This window comes from Pinus tabuliformis, chromosome 7, assembly GCF_031772625.1.
Source record: "Pinus tabuliformis cultivar Carrire ecotype Pingquan chromosome 7, CPIR1, whole genome shotgun sequence".
Taxonomy (NCBI): Eukaryota; Viridiplantae; Streptophyta; class Pinopsida; order Pinales; family Pinaceae; genus Pinus; species Pinus tabuliformis.
Window position 1 is genome coordinate 184234553 of NC_142293.1, and position 15744 is coordinate 184250296.

The 15744-nt window shown below is 38.9% G+C and overlaps 1 protein-coding gene across 4 annotated transcripts in view; it reads right to left on the reverse strand.

Moving 5' to 3' along the window:
• LOC149246465 (uncharacterized) overlaps positions 1 to 15744 on the reverse strand; it is a 250623-nt gene that overhangs the window by 31247 nt on the left and 203632 nt on the right. For all 4 annotated transcript variants that reach the window (XM_089457927.1, XM_089457926.1, XM_089457924.1 and 1 more), the window contains 3 exons: positions 14885 to 14996; positions 13728 to 13859; positions 12115 to 12402 (listed from right to left, as the gene is read on the reverse strand). In XM_089457927.1, coding sequence (XP_089314053.1) covers positions 12115 to 12402; positions 13728 to 13859; positions 14885 to 14996 — 532 coding nt within the window. The remainder of the gene's footprint in view (positions 1 to 12114; positions 12403 to 13727; positions 13860 to 14884; positions 14997 to 15744) is intronic.

Sequence of the window (15744 nt, forward strand, 5' to 3'; positions counted from 1 at the left end):
CCAATCCCTCTATGTACCTTGATGTTAGTGACATTGGTTGTCGAACTCCTCTGGGATTTGCTCCCAAACCAGGAGCTTCTGAAAATGTCGCTCCCGCTCCCGTTTTCGCTCTCGCTCCCCACTTTCGCTCCTGCTCCCAAGTAACACTGAGCCAGATGATGTTGGCAACTCTAGCAGTAGCCAGTAGTACTAGTCACAGACTTTTGTTGTAGAGGCCATTTATAGCCTCCTTGGTTATGTGTTTTTGTTTTGATCTCTATATCATCATCGTTATGTATTGGACAATGCACTGGGTGCCATTTTGATATAATGGATATATTCATGAGCCTACTTTGATCATATGTTGTGTTCTATCTATATTCTAATGTTGTGTGTTTGGAAACATGAATGAAAATCTTTAAAATTATGTGTTTTTATAAAAAATAAATATTTAATGTATTTTTTACAACGACTGAGTCATTGAAATTGAGCCGGCCGAGTCGATACTGAGTCGAAGTCAGAGTCAACCCTTGGCCAAGTCGGAGTCGGAGTCAGAGTTTTAAAACTATGCGGGAGACTCAACCTTTCTTCGGGGGAATTCGAGTGCCACCCTAGGAAGGCATTTCATACTACCTTGGAGGAGAACTGGAGGAGATTTGCAGCGATATCATTCAGCGTTCGATTCAACAGTGCATATTCCTAGAGCACGCAGGAGGGGAACACGCAGAGGTGATTTGGAGGTTCATCCGGGCAGCGCTTGCCGGGAAAGTTTGGGAGTTGGAGTCACAACAGAGGATCAGCCTTTGGGAGGATTTTTGGACCGGGGGTTTGCTGCATTTGGGCAACTCAATTGACAATCACTGAGGATTGTGCAAAGGGCCATCACTCGGCTCACGTGGGAGCTGAGGGAAAGGGCTACATAGTTGGAGTTAGTCGGGAGAAGAGAGGAAAGCCATAGGTAGCAGCATCTCAGCATTTGGAGGGTGATTTGGAGAGCCTTTCTAGCCATTTCTAGACATGCTGTGATTCTCAGCGTGAGAAGGAGGACGTGGTGCTTGCGAGTCGATTTTCGAGGTTCTTAACTAGGCCAAACCCTTTCTGGGTTTTGGTGGGTTTTTGTTGAGGAGTCGGGAGCTGAAGTTGCAACATTTTCTGAGCACGAGAAGTGGAGTTTCCAGCATATCCTTTCCAGCAGGCAGCGCAGTTTCTGGGCAGCACAGATCATCTTTGGAGCAGCAGTTGTGCAGCACTAGGGCCATCATTTGCTCACCTGGGTTTTGTCACGCTTGTCCCTTGAGACAAGCCCAAGTGCACCATTCCATCACTATTGTACTTGCTCTAGAAAGAATTAATAAAATGGCTCAAATGATCTTAATTTGCATTGCTTTCATGGTTGTTAACTAATTGTGTCTCTTTGTTGGATGTTGGTTTATTTATTTGTTTTGTATATCACTGAATTTCCTGGTTATGAACATTACAGTATATATGCTCACAGTCTATATTGAAGGGTCAATTCATACAGTTGTAGGTAACATAGATCAATGCTCTATCTTGAGAGCATAATCAAAGGAAGGATCCTTTGAAGGAATGCAGAAATGCATGGGTCACACATTCACTAAAATCAACATAATATGTCCTCATATGTAATATGAGGTGGTTGACTATAATTGAGGAATTCTGATTGGAAATTTCTAGGAATGAAATGTGTGAAGAAAGGAAGAGATCCTGGAATATGCAACCATGGTAAAGACAATCAACATCTAAAAGACGAAGAAGATTTGACTAGGATATCTCCATGGAAGATATGAAGACTCTAATGGAGTCTAAAAAAGAAAGAGACCCTTGACAATATATATCTTTGGAAGATGTGTTGATATGTACGTAGGATGCTGATGCAAACTATATGTCATGATGAAAGACCATAACAAAGGTAATTTTGATTTATATGCTCATTTCTCATTTTTGAACAAATATGTAGATGGGCTTATGCAGGGCGGCCGACGGAAGATCTGTGGATATATTCCACCATCAATGCCCATGCAGTAGGATGAAAGATCCTTAAGGAAACATCGCGTGAAGAAGGCAGCATGGCATGAAGGAAGCCCAGATATGAACAGATGGATCACTTTCCGATGATGACATGACTAACTCATGAATGAAAGTGATGGATGGTCTGTGCCCTATAAAGAAGTCCCAAACATGAAGACTCCTAGATAAAGAAAATAATTTCATGACATCGTGAGGAAGAGTTCTTCAAGCAGCTGGTTGTCCCATCATCTCCAACTAAGGAGCTACTGTAGGTCCCTAATTAAGAGGGAGCCTAGAAACAAGTTTCTTGATTGGTAGAAACTTGGAAACAAAATTCCTAAGCCAAGAGGGAGCTTAGGTACATTCCTTCCGTAGGAATGAGTACATTCCTTTATTGGAATAGATATGTCCTCCCCAATTAAGAGGGAGAGATAGACACATCATTCTTATCTTCACTTGGGAAGATAGAATGGATGATTGGGTAAACATCTGGCATCCGATGCTCTTTGAGGATTTGTTAGGGCATCCAAGATAAGAGTAGTCGTAGAGAACCAATATTCTTTGAGGACTGTGAATCCAAGATAAGAATAGTCCTATTGGAACACACCCTGAGAACCCGGATGGGGTATGTTCCGAGAGAGACAATGATGAGGGTGTCTATACATCATTTGTCTCACCAACATTGTGCTCAGATCTCGTGGAGAGATCGAGATGTTTGTCAAAATCCTTGCTATGTGACAATGTTGGTTGATATGATGCTATATAGATGGGTTACCAATCCGACTCTTCTTACAAGAAATTCTTCAGATTGAGAATGACCAAGTACCATTATGAATACCTCCCTAGTTAAGAGGGAGTGTTGAAAAGTGTAACTAAGTTCGGTATTCATAATGATGTGTAATTGTGATTTTATGTAATTGATGAAAAGAAGAAAAATAAAATTATTATTATAATGCTTGTCTCATGGGTTTCATGAGCAAGGAATTTTATTTTAGTAATGGCTCCCATTGTGAGCCTTTAGGTTTTGTCATCTAGTCATAAAAGTCAAATTGAGTCAATGTCATGTATGAAGAACCCTTCTTGGGCATGTTACATTTTGTATGAGTCATAAGTATAAATAGCTCCCCAAGACAAGCACAAGCATCTCCCTTCAAGTCGGCTTCAAAAGGAATAATATTATCTCTCCAAATGACACGTTGGCCTAGATGGATGACAAGTTGGCTTATTATGAAGCTACAACACCTATAAATAGGGCAGCACGTGTTGAAATTTCTAAGTCAACACGTTAGAAATTCTTCCTACTTATCTGGTTTATTTCACCTAATTGTTTATTACTCAACAAGTTATTTAACCATATAAATACTGAAAATAAACACAAATGTAGTCTCAACTCATATACAGATCATCAACTAAAATAATAGACAAACCAATGTTGCACGATTCGTACTCGTATAAGACTTGGCGAGGCATCGACTCGTCTACTCGTATAATACTCGGGAATGACCCTTATAAGACTCGTCAAAATACAAAAAAAAAAAAACTTAAAATGTGGTAAATTTTAAGCACAAAATAGAAACTAATGACAATTCCAATCCTTATAAGTTATAAAAACCACAATATATGCAATAATTCATAACATCATCTCATATCTATAAAAGTACAACATAACATATTCAATTTTTGTAAGCAAAACATTTAGATACTGAATAAGAAAAGGACTCATGATTCCATAATTAAAATCAAAAATGTCAGCGAGTTCAAAATTCAAATACATATGTCATAAACGATAAATGATTCTCATAACAATCTTGTGTCTCATCACTCATGGATGACTACACCTACAATAAGCCCTCGCGGAGCTAGTGCTAACATCAGAAGGCTGAAGCAACTGTGAGGCAAGTGTATTTGGAGTCTCCATTTGAGATGGCAAACTAGAGAGATCCTTAGTCTCTTCATCAAGCCAACTCAAATCAGGGGCCTCCTCCACAACCCAATCAGACTCTAAATCAATAGTATCCAATAAAATTGGATCTGTATCCTTTGGTTTCACTTGTTTTGTCAGCATTCGAAGGTTGTAGTAGATGAAAACCAACTTCTCCAACCTCTCATGCTCCAACCTATTTCTCTTTTTGCTATGGATGTGTTCAAACACTGACCAATTGCGCTCACAAGAAGAAGCACTGCAGGGTTGACTCAGAACTCTAATGGCGAATTCTTGTAATTTTTGTGCCTCAATGCCACAATCTATCCACCAATGAGCTGTAAAAAAATAACAACAAAGATTAATAGTTTCCAATGCCAAACATATAAAAGAGAACTAGCAAAATTACAAGCTAAGTTCTAACAATTTGCACTTACAAGGCATTTTCTTGTCCTTGAGACGTTGGCTTGAGCTGAATCCAAACATGCCAAATGCTTCCTTGTACATATCTCGTTGTAAGTTGATTTTGTCCTGAATATCTACATCCGGGAACATCTTCTCAATGCATATCATGACACCTCTCATCACCTCAAGATCTCTTTGAATGCTAGACCCCTCATTATAGAATAAGCTCGGATTGAGATATGATCCCGCTGCATGCAATGGTGAATGTAGTTGCTTGTCCCACCTGGAATCAATAATTTTCCATATAGGGATATATTTTAATTCAGTTTCCTTATAAAAAGTCTTGATGGCCTCTTTGGCCTTGTCCATGCCCTCATAAATATATCCCATTGTAGGTTTCTCTCCATCCATCAATCTCTAGACTTTCACAAGGGGCTCAGTGAAGCTGACAATCTTAGTCACTTTGTCCCACAAACTATCAGCAAAGACAAATGTTTTCACAGACATTGCTTTCGGTTTTGTGCTATCTTTCTAGAATACCCATTGTTGGCTACAAAACATTCTTCTCAAAGCTTGGTACTCATACAAAAGGCTTTGGAGGGAAAGAAAGTTTGTAGCAAACCGTGTGACAGTTGGGCGACTAAGCTCACCCTGTGTGAATTCCCTCATAAGGTTCAACACCCAAGCATGATTATAAATATACTTGGTAATATGCTTGCATTCTTGCACAATGTCTTGCACCCACTCCAACTTCCCAATGTCCTCTAGCATCAAGTCTATGCAATGGGCAGCACATGGAGTCCAAAAAATGGTGGGATATTTGGCACAAAGCAACCTTCCAACTACCACATAATTTGTTGCATTGTCTGTGATTACTTGGACAACATTTGCAACCCCAACTTCCTCCACCACATCAGCCAACAATGAAAAAATCAAATGTGCATCTTTTACATTTGCAGATGCATCAATGGATTTTAGGAACATGGTTCCTTTAGGGCAAGCTACAACAAAATTTATTATTGTTCTACCCCTCTGATCTGTCCACCCATCAGACATAAGTGTACAACCTATAATTTTCCATGAGCTTTTAATGCTCTCCAATTGTTCCTTGACACACTCAAGCTCCTCATCTAGCTCTTTCCCCTAAGTGCATTATAAATTGGGGCTTTGTATCCAGGGCAAGCAAATGCAATGGCATCCACCATGCGCTGATAAAAATAAGACTTTGCATAATTGAATGAAACACTGTTATGGTACCAAAACCTCCTCACTGCCATATCTGCCTCCTTCCTCTTCTTATCATTGAAACTGTCCAAGGTTGGTTGAGATCCTGGAGTTGTACGAGGACTAAAGAAAGAAGAGGTTATACTCTTGTTTGGCATAGCAATTGAAGAGGAGTTACCAATACCTGGACTTTGAAACTGTGTTTCACTTTGAGGTGAAGATCTACCTATCCCAACAATCTCATCCTTCATTCTTTTGCTCTTAGAACTTTCTTCTTTAATGGCTTCCAAAACAGCTACCATTTCAGTAGTGACTTCATCAGGGCAACTTTGACAACATCCCACACCATGCCCAGGAATTCTGGCTAGGTGGTATTTCAGCCTGTTTATGCCTGCATACATTGTGGCATTGCAATAATTGCACTTGATATTGTGGTCATTATCGGGAATGAGTCGTTGACCATGTGCCCATGCTGAATCACGAGACTGTCTGAAACCCTTTGGTGGCATGGTAACAAAATCTGGAAGAAAAAAATAAATTTTAAATTTTTTCGATTTTAAATTTTTTTTTTTGGTTTTAATTTTTTTTTAATTTGCAATTTTTTTTGGTTGTGTGGTTGAGAAGCTTTAGGTAGGCTTCATGAACCTACATAGAATGTTTTCCATGTATTTTTTTTTTTTGAACCTTTTTTTTATTGGGAATGCCTGTAGGTGAGAAACTTAGCCACACAAGAGCCACTCTGTGGCTGAGAAAATCAGCCACAGGTGCTTGATTTTCTCAGCCACGCAGCGGCCCTGTGTGGCTAAGTTTCTCACCCACAGGCATTCCCAATCAAAAAAAAGTTGCAAACATTAAAAAAAAAAAAAAAAACAAAACAAAAAAAACAAAAAAAAACAAACAAACAAACAAACAAAAATAAATACATGGAAAACATTCTAACTAGGTTCATGAAGCCTCCTTTAGCCTCATCCAACAACTCCTTCACGCTCCTTTAGCTTCACTCTCACTCACACAAATTAGCCAAACACTCAAATGACAAGTGAATGAGAAATAGAAGGGAGAGAGGTGCTTATAAATAATTTTTCCCTCCAATTTTCCTTTTCCTCCACCTCATCTCCAAAAAAGAAAAAGAAAAAGAAAAAAAATCGAATTTTTGGATAGTTTAAACATTTTGCTGCCTGAAGGGTCTTATAGGGGTCTAATAGGGGTCTTGTACTAAACTTGCGGGTCTTATAAGGGTAAGCGGGTCTAGTACTAAACCCATCAGGTAAGGGTAAAGACCACAGGTTTGATGAAGTTTACTCGTCCGCCCTTATGACCTATTCTTACTCGCGAGTTTTATGGGGGTGGTGCTTCACTGAGACAAACACACAAGGGACACCATTATTTTTGGACAATCATGCCTAGAAAAACCCAACTTGGGAAAACCGGTGCAACAGTTCTGAGGGTTTTATTATTAAGCAGCTTTCTTGAGTACACCTAGGGTGCCAAACTGGCTCACCCAACAGAGATATCTATCTAGTAGTAATACCTCTCTTCGGAAGCAGATATTCAGCAAGTTTTCTCCACGAAAAACCTTCCAACGCTTCTTTGAGGCTCTGCGTCAGCCCTCCTGGCCTCTGCGTAGATCTGGAACCCCCTGCGTCAGCCCTCTGCTGCTCTAAGCTAGCTCTCTAGCCTTCTACGTCACCCACGCAAGCCCTGCTAGCCTCTGTGTAGCCTCTCTAACCCTCTGCCTGGCTCCTGCTGGCTCTGCGTAGCCTCCTCAATCACTGCGCTGGCACTCCAGCACTATCTCTGCCTCTCTTCTATGCCCTCACTGCCCCTCGTTGCAACTCAAATCCCTTGTTCGATTTCGCTCAGCAAACCCCACTCCAGAAAATCGAACTGGCTGATCAATCTTGGTGTGTCTCTAATTGACCCTCAAGCCTCCTCTTATACTTTTCCTGTTGAGTCTTCAACATCCGAGATTAAGTCTCTAATCAACGGCTAAGATTATATTTGGCTTGATCTATGTCATTTAGAACATTCTCACCAAGTTTTATATTAATACCCATTAATATTTTAATTTTTCTAAGTTTAGACTTAGGAACTCCATTAATAATATTAATTATTTTAATATCTCTCTAACCAGGTGGAGTTTCCCCAAACCATTTCTAGGTCTTGGAGATCTCATGTGCTTTAGCCTCTCCACCAATTTTCATGGCTAGAGCACATCCGATGTTATCACAAATCAACAACACATCCACATCTCAGAGCAGAAATTTCAGCCAAGGTCTGAAGCTAATAAGAAGTGAAAAGGTCATCATTAAGGAGTCCTATAACCAACGAGAAGGAAGGAAGGAGAAACGTAGTCTTTTAGCCTTCTTTTGGACTGTTTTTGGGCCAAATAACCTCCACTAGAAAGTGCTTTGAAAAAGATTTCCAACGGTATGTGGAAGTCCATAAATGGATCTCGGAATCAAAAGTTATTGATAGCCGAAGTGAGGATCTTTAAGTCCTTAGGAGCAGGCTGAATTTCAGAACCTCGGAACCAGGGATGGTAGAAATCTCAAAAGGTCGTTATATTGGAACCCCGAATTTCGGAACCTCGGAACCAAGTAAGGTAGAAATCTCGAAAGGTCGGAATATCGGAACCCCGAATTTCGAAACCTCGGAACCAAGGAATGTAGAAATCTTGGAAGGTTGAAATATCAGAACCTCAGAACCAGGGAAGGTAGAAATATCGAAGGGTCAGAATCTCGGTACATTGGAAGGTCAGAATTTCGGAGCCTAGAAATTTCGAAACCTTGGAACATCGTAACATCTTATAAATGAATTCTTTTAAAAGTGTCAAAGGTTGCGAGGAGCTGGGATTTACAAAGGAAATCATTTGCAAAACCAAGGATCGAGGGACCCTTTCTCTCTCCTCGGACAGGACACATGGCAATGGCTGATTGACCCTCAAGGGCTGACGGTGGCAGATGACATCAGCATGACATGGCTATACAGAGGACACATGGCAGTTAGATTCAACATTACTGAGTGGCCTAATGTGGCAAAGCCTAGTGACACGTGTCACCACTAAGGAGATGCCATGTGGGGTTGATGACAACAGTGTGATGTCACCGTGGAAGTATATTTCGGAGATTGGAGATTTCATAACTCCTCTATAATTGCACTTTGAGAAAGTTTTGATACCAGGGAGCTTCCAATGTTGTTGGCATTTGGTCGTGGAGCCCAAAGAACCAAGCACGTAGAGCAAGAACACAAGGAGATGGGCCCGCGACAAGATCCTGAAAGGCTTAGCACCTAAGTGTTATGTCGTCGGTCACAGCATCCGGTCCTTTGGTGAAAAACAATAAGAGGCGAAGCAAAAGGGGCTAAAGGCCAGGCTCAAAATCTCGCGATCTCGTAATATCCTAGAACATAGCCACCTTAATAAAGTTACGAGATGTGGGGCTCCAAGATTGTAGCACAGAGATGTATGAAGGATGAATGAGTCGACAGCTAAGAGTAAATGCGCGCAGAAGAGTTGGTCGCTAGAATAAACAATGATTGTCAAGATCGCTAAGTCAAGGGCGATGAGGACCACGATCTTCAAAGAAGAGTGTTGGGCCAATATTGAGTTGAAATAAGCTACCTTTGATCTCTCGTGCACGCTTCATTGAATTAAATGAAGAACAGAGCCTCAGGGACTGGAGGTCTAATCACAGTTCAGAGAAGCCATGTTGAAGTACATTTCAAGCTCTGTAATAAGCATGGAAGAACCTCATGGGAGTACAGACTGACTGAGATTTAATTCTCAGCATGGAGAATCACACAGTGATCCATTCTCCGAATTGATTATGCTGCAACTGCAGTTGTTGAGTAGCTGAGCAAGAGAAAATGTTCAGAAGTCCATGCTCCACGTTTAATATGATTGCAGTAGCAAGAAGTCAGACGCTATAGCAATATGGAAAGCCATTCATAAATTACACACTCAGGTTGTGTGTATAGAAGGTTTATGGTTGTCAAGGACTGCATTGATCACTGTGTGACAGGGGAAGAAAACCTGTGATTGCAAAACAGCAAATTGGGGGAATACAGTATTGGTGTGCAAGTTGAAGAGTGAGGAGTGGAGTATGCGAAAGTTGTGCAAATGGCCCAAGTGTTAAATTGAGACATAGTGTTGCAAAGGGTTGTGATTAGAGCTTAAGGAGCAGCAAGGAGCATAGTTCAGAGGAGATCTGCAGTGTTAAAGGGAAGAGGGTGGTACTGCAGTGAATCAGATTTGTATTTCTCTATATATGTATTTGCCCCTGTTTTCAGTTTGAAAATTGTATGAAAGGTAGAACAGTGGCTAGAGCAGGTGGTGGCCTGCATTCATAAGAGGTTGGTGCCTCTTGGCAAGTAGGGGCTTGCTATCTTAAGGGGGTCGATGCCTCCTGTGAGTGGGTGCTCACAAACAAATTGATGTAATTAAGTAGGTGCTTAATTCACATCATAACAACAAACAAATTGGTGGTTTTTTCCCTTTGGGTTTCCACGAAAAAAATACTTGTGTCAATATGTGTATGATGCTCTTGTGATGGATTGTATGTACATGTGAATGCCTTGTCTTGTTGTTCATTTGTATTGTGTATGAATGCTCTCACAAGTAATTGATAGTAGAGGAAAGAATTAAAGACTTATTCTTAAAAGTTTCGAGAATCTCAGTATTACTGATTCACCCCCGCCTGAGTAGTTCATCATTCCAATAAGGAGACACTGACTGAGGTGATAGTGGGTATTTATCCCATTATTGTCATTTGTTCTAGTAGTTGTCCCATAGGTTCCCCTCCTAGGGCCCTACTAGATTATGTGGTAACAAGCATCAAACAACCTTACTCCTTTGCAAGTTATAACTTATCTCAAGCATCCTTAGACTCCATCCATGCAAGGACTAGGCATTGGCCTTGTCTAGCTAATGATCAAACCATATTTTATCCACAAACTTGAATTTTCTCCCTCCTTTAATTCGGCCCTCTTAAGGCCAAGCAGCCAACTAGGGCTTAGTGCGAAAAGGCTAGGATGAGGAATTTTCAGTCTTGGAAGGTCTTAATATCTAGCATTGAGTGGATGCCTCAAAATCATCCCCCTTTGGTGGCCATTCCTTCCATTTTCATCCATAATTTCTCTTGCCCTAGTTGTTTGCCCTAGGATAAAACCCTAGTTTGGCTATAGCTTCAACTTGAGGGCTTGCTGAAGGTTTCATGTGCCTTTAACTTGATTATACTCACCATTAGAAACCTTTTCTTAGCACCTTGACCTTAGGTCATCCCAACTCACAAATTATCAATCAAACCCTAGGTCTTGCATTGCTTCAATTTTGCCTCTACCTAGAAAGTGAATTGCCCCTTCTTCATTGTTGGATCCCTGTACTTAAGTTGTGCCTTTCCCTTAGAAGCCTCTTTGTCACCTTGAACCTCTAAACCTAGAATATCTATTAGGTAACCTACCTACTAGGACTCCTCCCATTGGTGAAAATCCATAAAGAGCAAGGGTAGTAGTTGTGGTGACAGTGGGCTACTACCTTATCGTTGTCACTTGGTCTAGTGTTTGCATTATTGGGTATCGTCTGCAAGGCCTGCTAGATTTTGCGGAAACAAGGCCGAAATAATATCCAGGAGAACCAGCCTAGTATTGTCACCAAATTCAATAATAATCTTGCTTGTAATTTTTCTAGAAAATTAATAAATAAAATTGGCTGGGTTTCTATGACATTGTGGTTACCAGTTGTCTAAATTTTTATTGGAATTCATTTAAATTTTCGGCAAATTGTGTATGGAAATTTCCTAATGAATCTGGGATAAAGAAAAATTCTTAAAATTTATAAAGTAATTAAAAAGGGATATTACATAATATTCCATGTTGCGTATGAATGATTAGTCTTAAGTGGAATCAAATGTATTTCGATGTACCATGGATGATATATGTGTATATATTATGAATGACAATGAGTAAACTAGATGGAATGCATGTAAAATAATATTATGGTGTACGCACATTTTTTTTAACCGGAACGAGAATTTCTGGAGAATCAGTAACTTCGAAATTTGGCTACCGCTATTACACTAGGTACAACTATTTCATAAATGTCACAAACAGGCCAGTTGGAACATGTCTCCAGACACATGAATCCATGCAGCTAGGGAAATGAATTGTTCACCAAACCACTCGAGCTAAGATCCTTTGACATGGTGTATATGCATTGAACCTTGGAATTTGTTCCATAAATCATAGTATGTGCTTATATAAGTAATTTCATTAAATTAGTTGGATATCTGGAGAATAGGTTCATTTAGTGTCTAGTTAGAAATTTAGTTCAGAAATTTTATGAATTGATACCCTACTGGCTAAGGCAAACAGTCAGGTACACCACTGTGTATGGGACACTGAAAACAAAAGTACAAATAGTGTATGGGTAATTGAATAACAAACTACTGTTGAACATCTGTATAATATGTTGGAAGTATCATGGACTAGAACTCATCACCACTGATAAGTAGCCAAAGAGAAGCATAGGTGTTTCTAATCTCTTGTTCATATATATGTACCTGTTCTGTTTGCTCGGAAACCTGACCAGTAACAAGAACTTTCTCATCTAAAACAGCTGATCTAGTTTGCGCTTTCTCCACAGCACAAGATGATATTTTACAATCTTCATCAACAGTCACCGGTTCAGCGCTATAAAAGTTTGTTTCTCCATCATGATTGTCATCAACACTGTAAATTAGCAAAGGATGAGCTTCTTTTGGGTGGCTCTCATCCCAATCTTGCATTTGTGCATAGCAGTTAGCTGCATCAATCATCTCAGCATTGACATTAATAAGATCCTCAATAACCTGCAGCCAAATGGAGGAATAAAACAAGGATAATAATAATTTGTAATTTTGTCAGCAACAATGAAAAAGTTAAAACATAAATACAAGATGATGGGTGGAGTCTAACTAATAGACAAAATGGCCTTGTCCCCCAGAATCCGGCGATACAATTTCGGGCGATATTGTGATTTCTTGCTGTTTAAAATGTGTTTCAAATGCATAAATGGATTCAGCACCCTGAAAAACCCCCAGGGCACTTGAACTTTGCAAGTTAAACAGCTTAAACTTATGATCCTTAAAATTTGTACTGAATTTTGGCAAAATTAACAGGAAAAAAAATGCCCGGAAAAGGAGCCATTTTGTCTATTAGTTAGGCTACGCTCAAGATGATGTCCAATAAACTGAAACAAACTTACTAATTATGACAAAACTTATGGAGGGAAATTTCATATAAACACAAAATAGGTCATAAAATTTCATTGTTCACTCAACCAACCAATCAAGCATGCAACACATAAGAACCAGCAAATTAAAAAATAATGAACCAGCATAGGTCACAGAGAAAGGAAAAGAAACCAACAGACCATACTAAAATTTGTATCTTGTGCACAAGTAGATATAGTAAGTACATCCCAAAGAAAACAGAAAATGTAATGAAGGAAAACGTTTCAGTTCATGCACCTTACAAGATACAAGATGATATCCAATAAACTGAAACAACCTTACTAATTATAATACAACTTATGGAGGGCAATTTCATATATATACAAAATAGTACTAATTATAATACAACTTATGGAGGGCAATTTCATATAAATACAAAATAGGACATCAAATTTCATTGTTCACTCAACCAACCAATCAAGCTTGCAAGTTGCAACACAGAGAACCAGGAAGTTAAAAAATAATTGCCCAGCATAGGTCACAGAGAGAAAAAACAGACTGTACTAATATTTGCATCTTGTACACAAGTAGATATATTAAGTACATCCCAAAGAAAAGAGAGTGTAATGAAGGGAAACGCTTCAGTTTATGCACCTTACAAGATACAAGATGATGTCCAATTAACTGAAGCAAACTTACTAATTATGATACAATATGGAGGGCAATTTCATATAAAGTTATAAACACAAAATAGGACATTTTCATTGTTCAATCAACCAACAAATCAAGCTTGCAGCTCATAAGAACCAGGAAGTTAAAAAATGAATCCCCGGTATAGATCACAGAGAGAAAAAGAAAGCAACAGACCATAGTAAAATTGCATCTTGTGCACAAGTACATATAGAGAGAACATCCCAAAAAAACAGAAAGCATAACGAAGGGAAACATTTTAGTTCATGCACCTTACTATGGCGTTCCAAATTCATAGTCATAATTTTGTTGTCTTCATTTATCATTTTAAGCGAGTCTAGAGCTTGATCTTTCTGCTTTGCATTATTCTCGCTCTCATCCATCAACTGGGAAATAGCTGTAGCCTGCAGATGGACACGTAAGATTAGAAAATATCAATGATGGTTCCAATCCATGTAAGGTGAAATGGCTTTTTAGATTTCCCTCCATCAATCATAAACTGCTTTTTATGCTGCATATTCCCTAGCAAAGGGTATTAATAATATTCTGATACAGGCATTTCACACACATTTACAGAATCAGAATGAGCGAGAAAATTTCTAGAGCTATTCTTTATTGGGTCTGTAGGAGGAGACCATAACATTTAGCCACATCATACTTTCTCAAATCACGTCCCTATATAATTTACTGTAGTTCCTTTGAAGTAGCTATTTGATATCAACTGTTTTCTCCAAAAGCTAAACTGGTGGAAATCCAGAAAAGGATAGATCTGCACAGAATTCAGTAAAGGTATATAAAACCTATAATAGTTCTAAGCTTAGCTATTGATGCTTAGGGTTTTAACGGTTTTAATAAAATTTTATGTTTAAATTAATTATCATATGCATATAACAAGCTATATTTTGGACACAGAGCATAGGTAGACGTTTTCGTTTTTACGTGGAAGAATATATTTGCAAGCATTGCAAAGGCAACTCCCACATCATCTATAACAAAGTCCTCTTGTCGCAAACCAAAATTTCATACATTGAATATAAGACAGGTAATCATCTATTCAAAAAATGAAAAACAATCACAGCATCTCTGAAAATTCTTTTCAGCTTATAGATGAGGACGCGATCTGATAATAAACAATATATTTTTATAGTTTTAACCAATAAGACTCAAACGATTATGGACCAAGGTTGCATTGACAAGGACATCAGAAATTCAACAAGAGGCACATGAAAAGACAATCATACATGAGCAAGGATGGTCAAAAGAAGATCATTAACTCAATAAAGAACCAAACAAAAAAGAAAACAACATCTATTAGTTCAAGTAGGCAAAGAAAATGGGAACATGGAAACTGCAGTACCTCTATAAGTTGGCCAAACACAAAATTGTCAAATATTATTGCAATGGAGAATATCAGGTTAATGGGCCAGACCTGACGTTCAAGAATCTGAAAATTTCGGGTGCGCTCCTTTGCTAGCCTTTCCTTCTCGATATACAAAGCATTCTTTTCAGCTAATGTTTTCTGAAGGCGTTGCACAAGTTCCCTGCAATCCAAATCAATCAGCTTTAGGGAAGCTTAAATGTCTACAATAAAGTAGGAAAAGTTCCCAAAGCCAGAGATGCAAAAAAAACAGAAATTTCCAATTAATCTAAAGAGGGTCTAAAACTATGAATTCCGATTAGATTTTTCATTTTTGAACCAAGACATTTTAAAACACACCTCATGCAAAAGTCAAGTTGAACTCATGTGACCTGATTCACTTTTCTAATCCAAAAAGATTTACATCCCGTGTTTACAGAGATAATCTTTTTCAGCACCATTCAGCTCTCTTGAAGCTGCAGCTAATTACCAATGGAAGTACATGTAACTTTCCTGGTGTATCATTGACTTAGATACATTATTATGCTTTCAACATTTAGATATATGTTTCCTTGCATGCTCATGATATTTCATGTGGACATAATGCCATAGACTTCAGTCAATTTGGCCAGATGTTGATTTCTTATCATAAATATAGGGAAGCTCTAAGCTAGATTGTTCTGAGATTTGAAATAACTTCAATGATTTTCCAGTTGTAGCTTCCACTTGCCAGTGCATCAAAAGGAAACAAGTTTGAAATCTCTTCAACATAGACTGTTACCTCCAGACCTGCATTCAAGATATGCAAAGTCCCAATACCCAGTGCAACCCTAAAGGCACTTAGAGAGGTTGCCCACTGTCACCACAGCAACTCTCCCTCTCTCATTAGGCTGGCTCTCTGCTGGCACAAAGTGGCAATCCCAAGGAAAGAT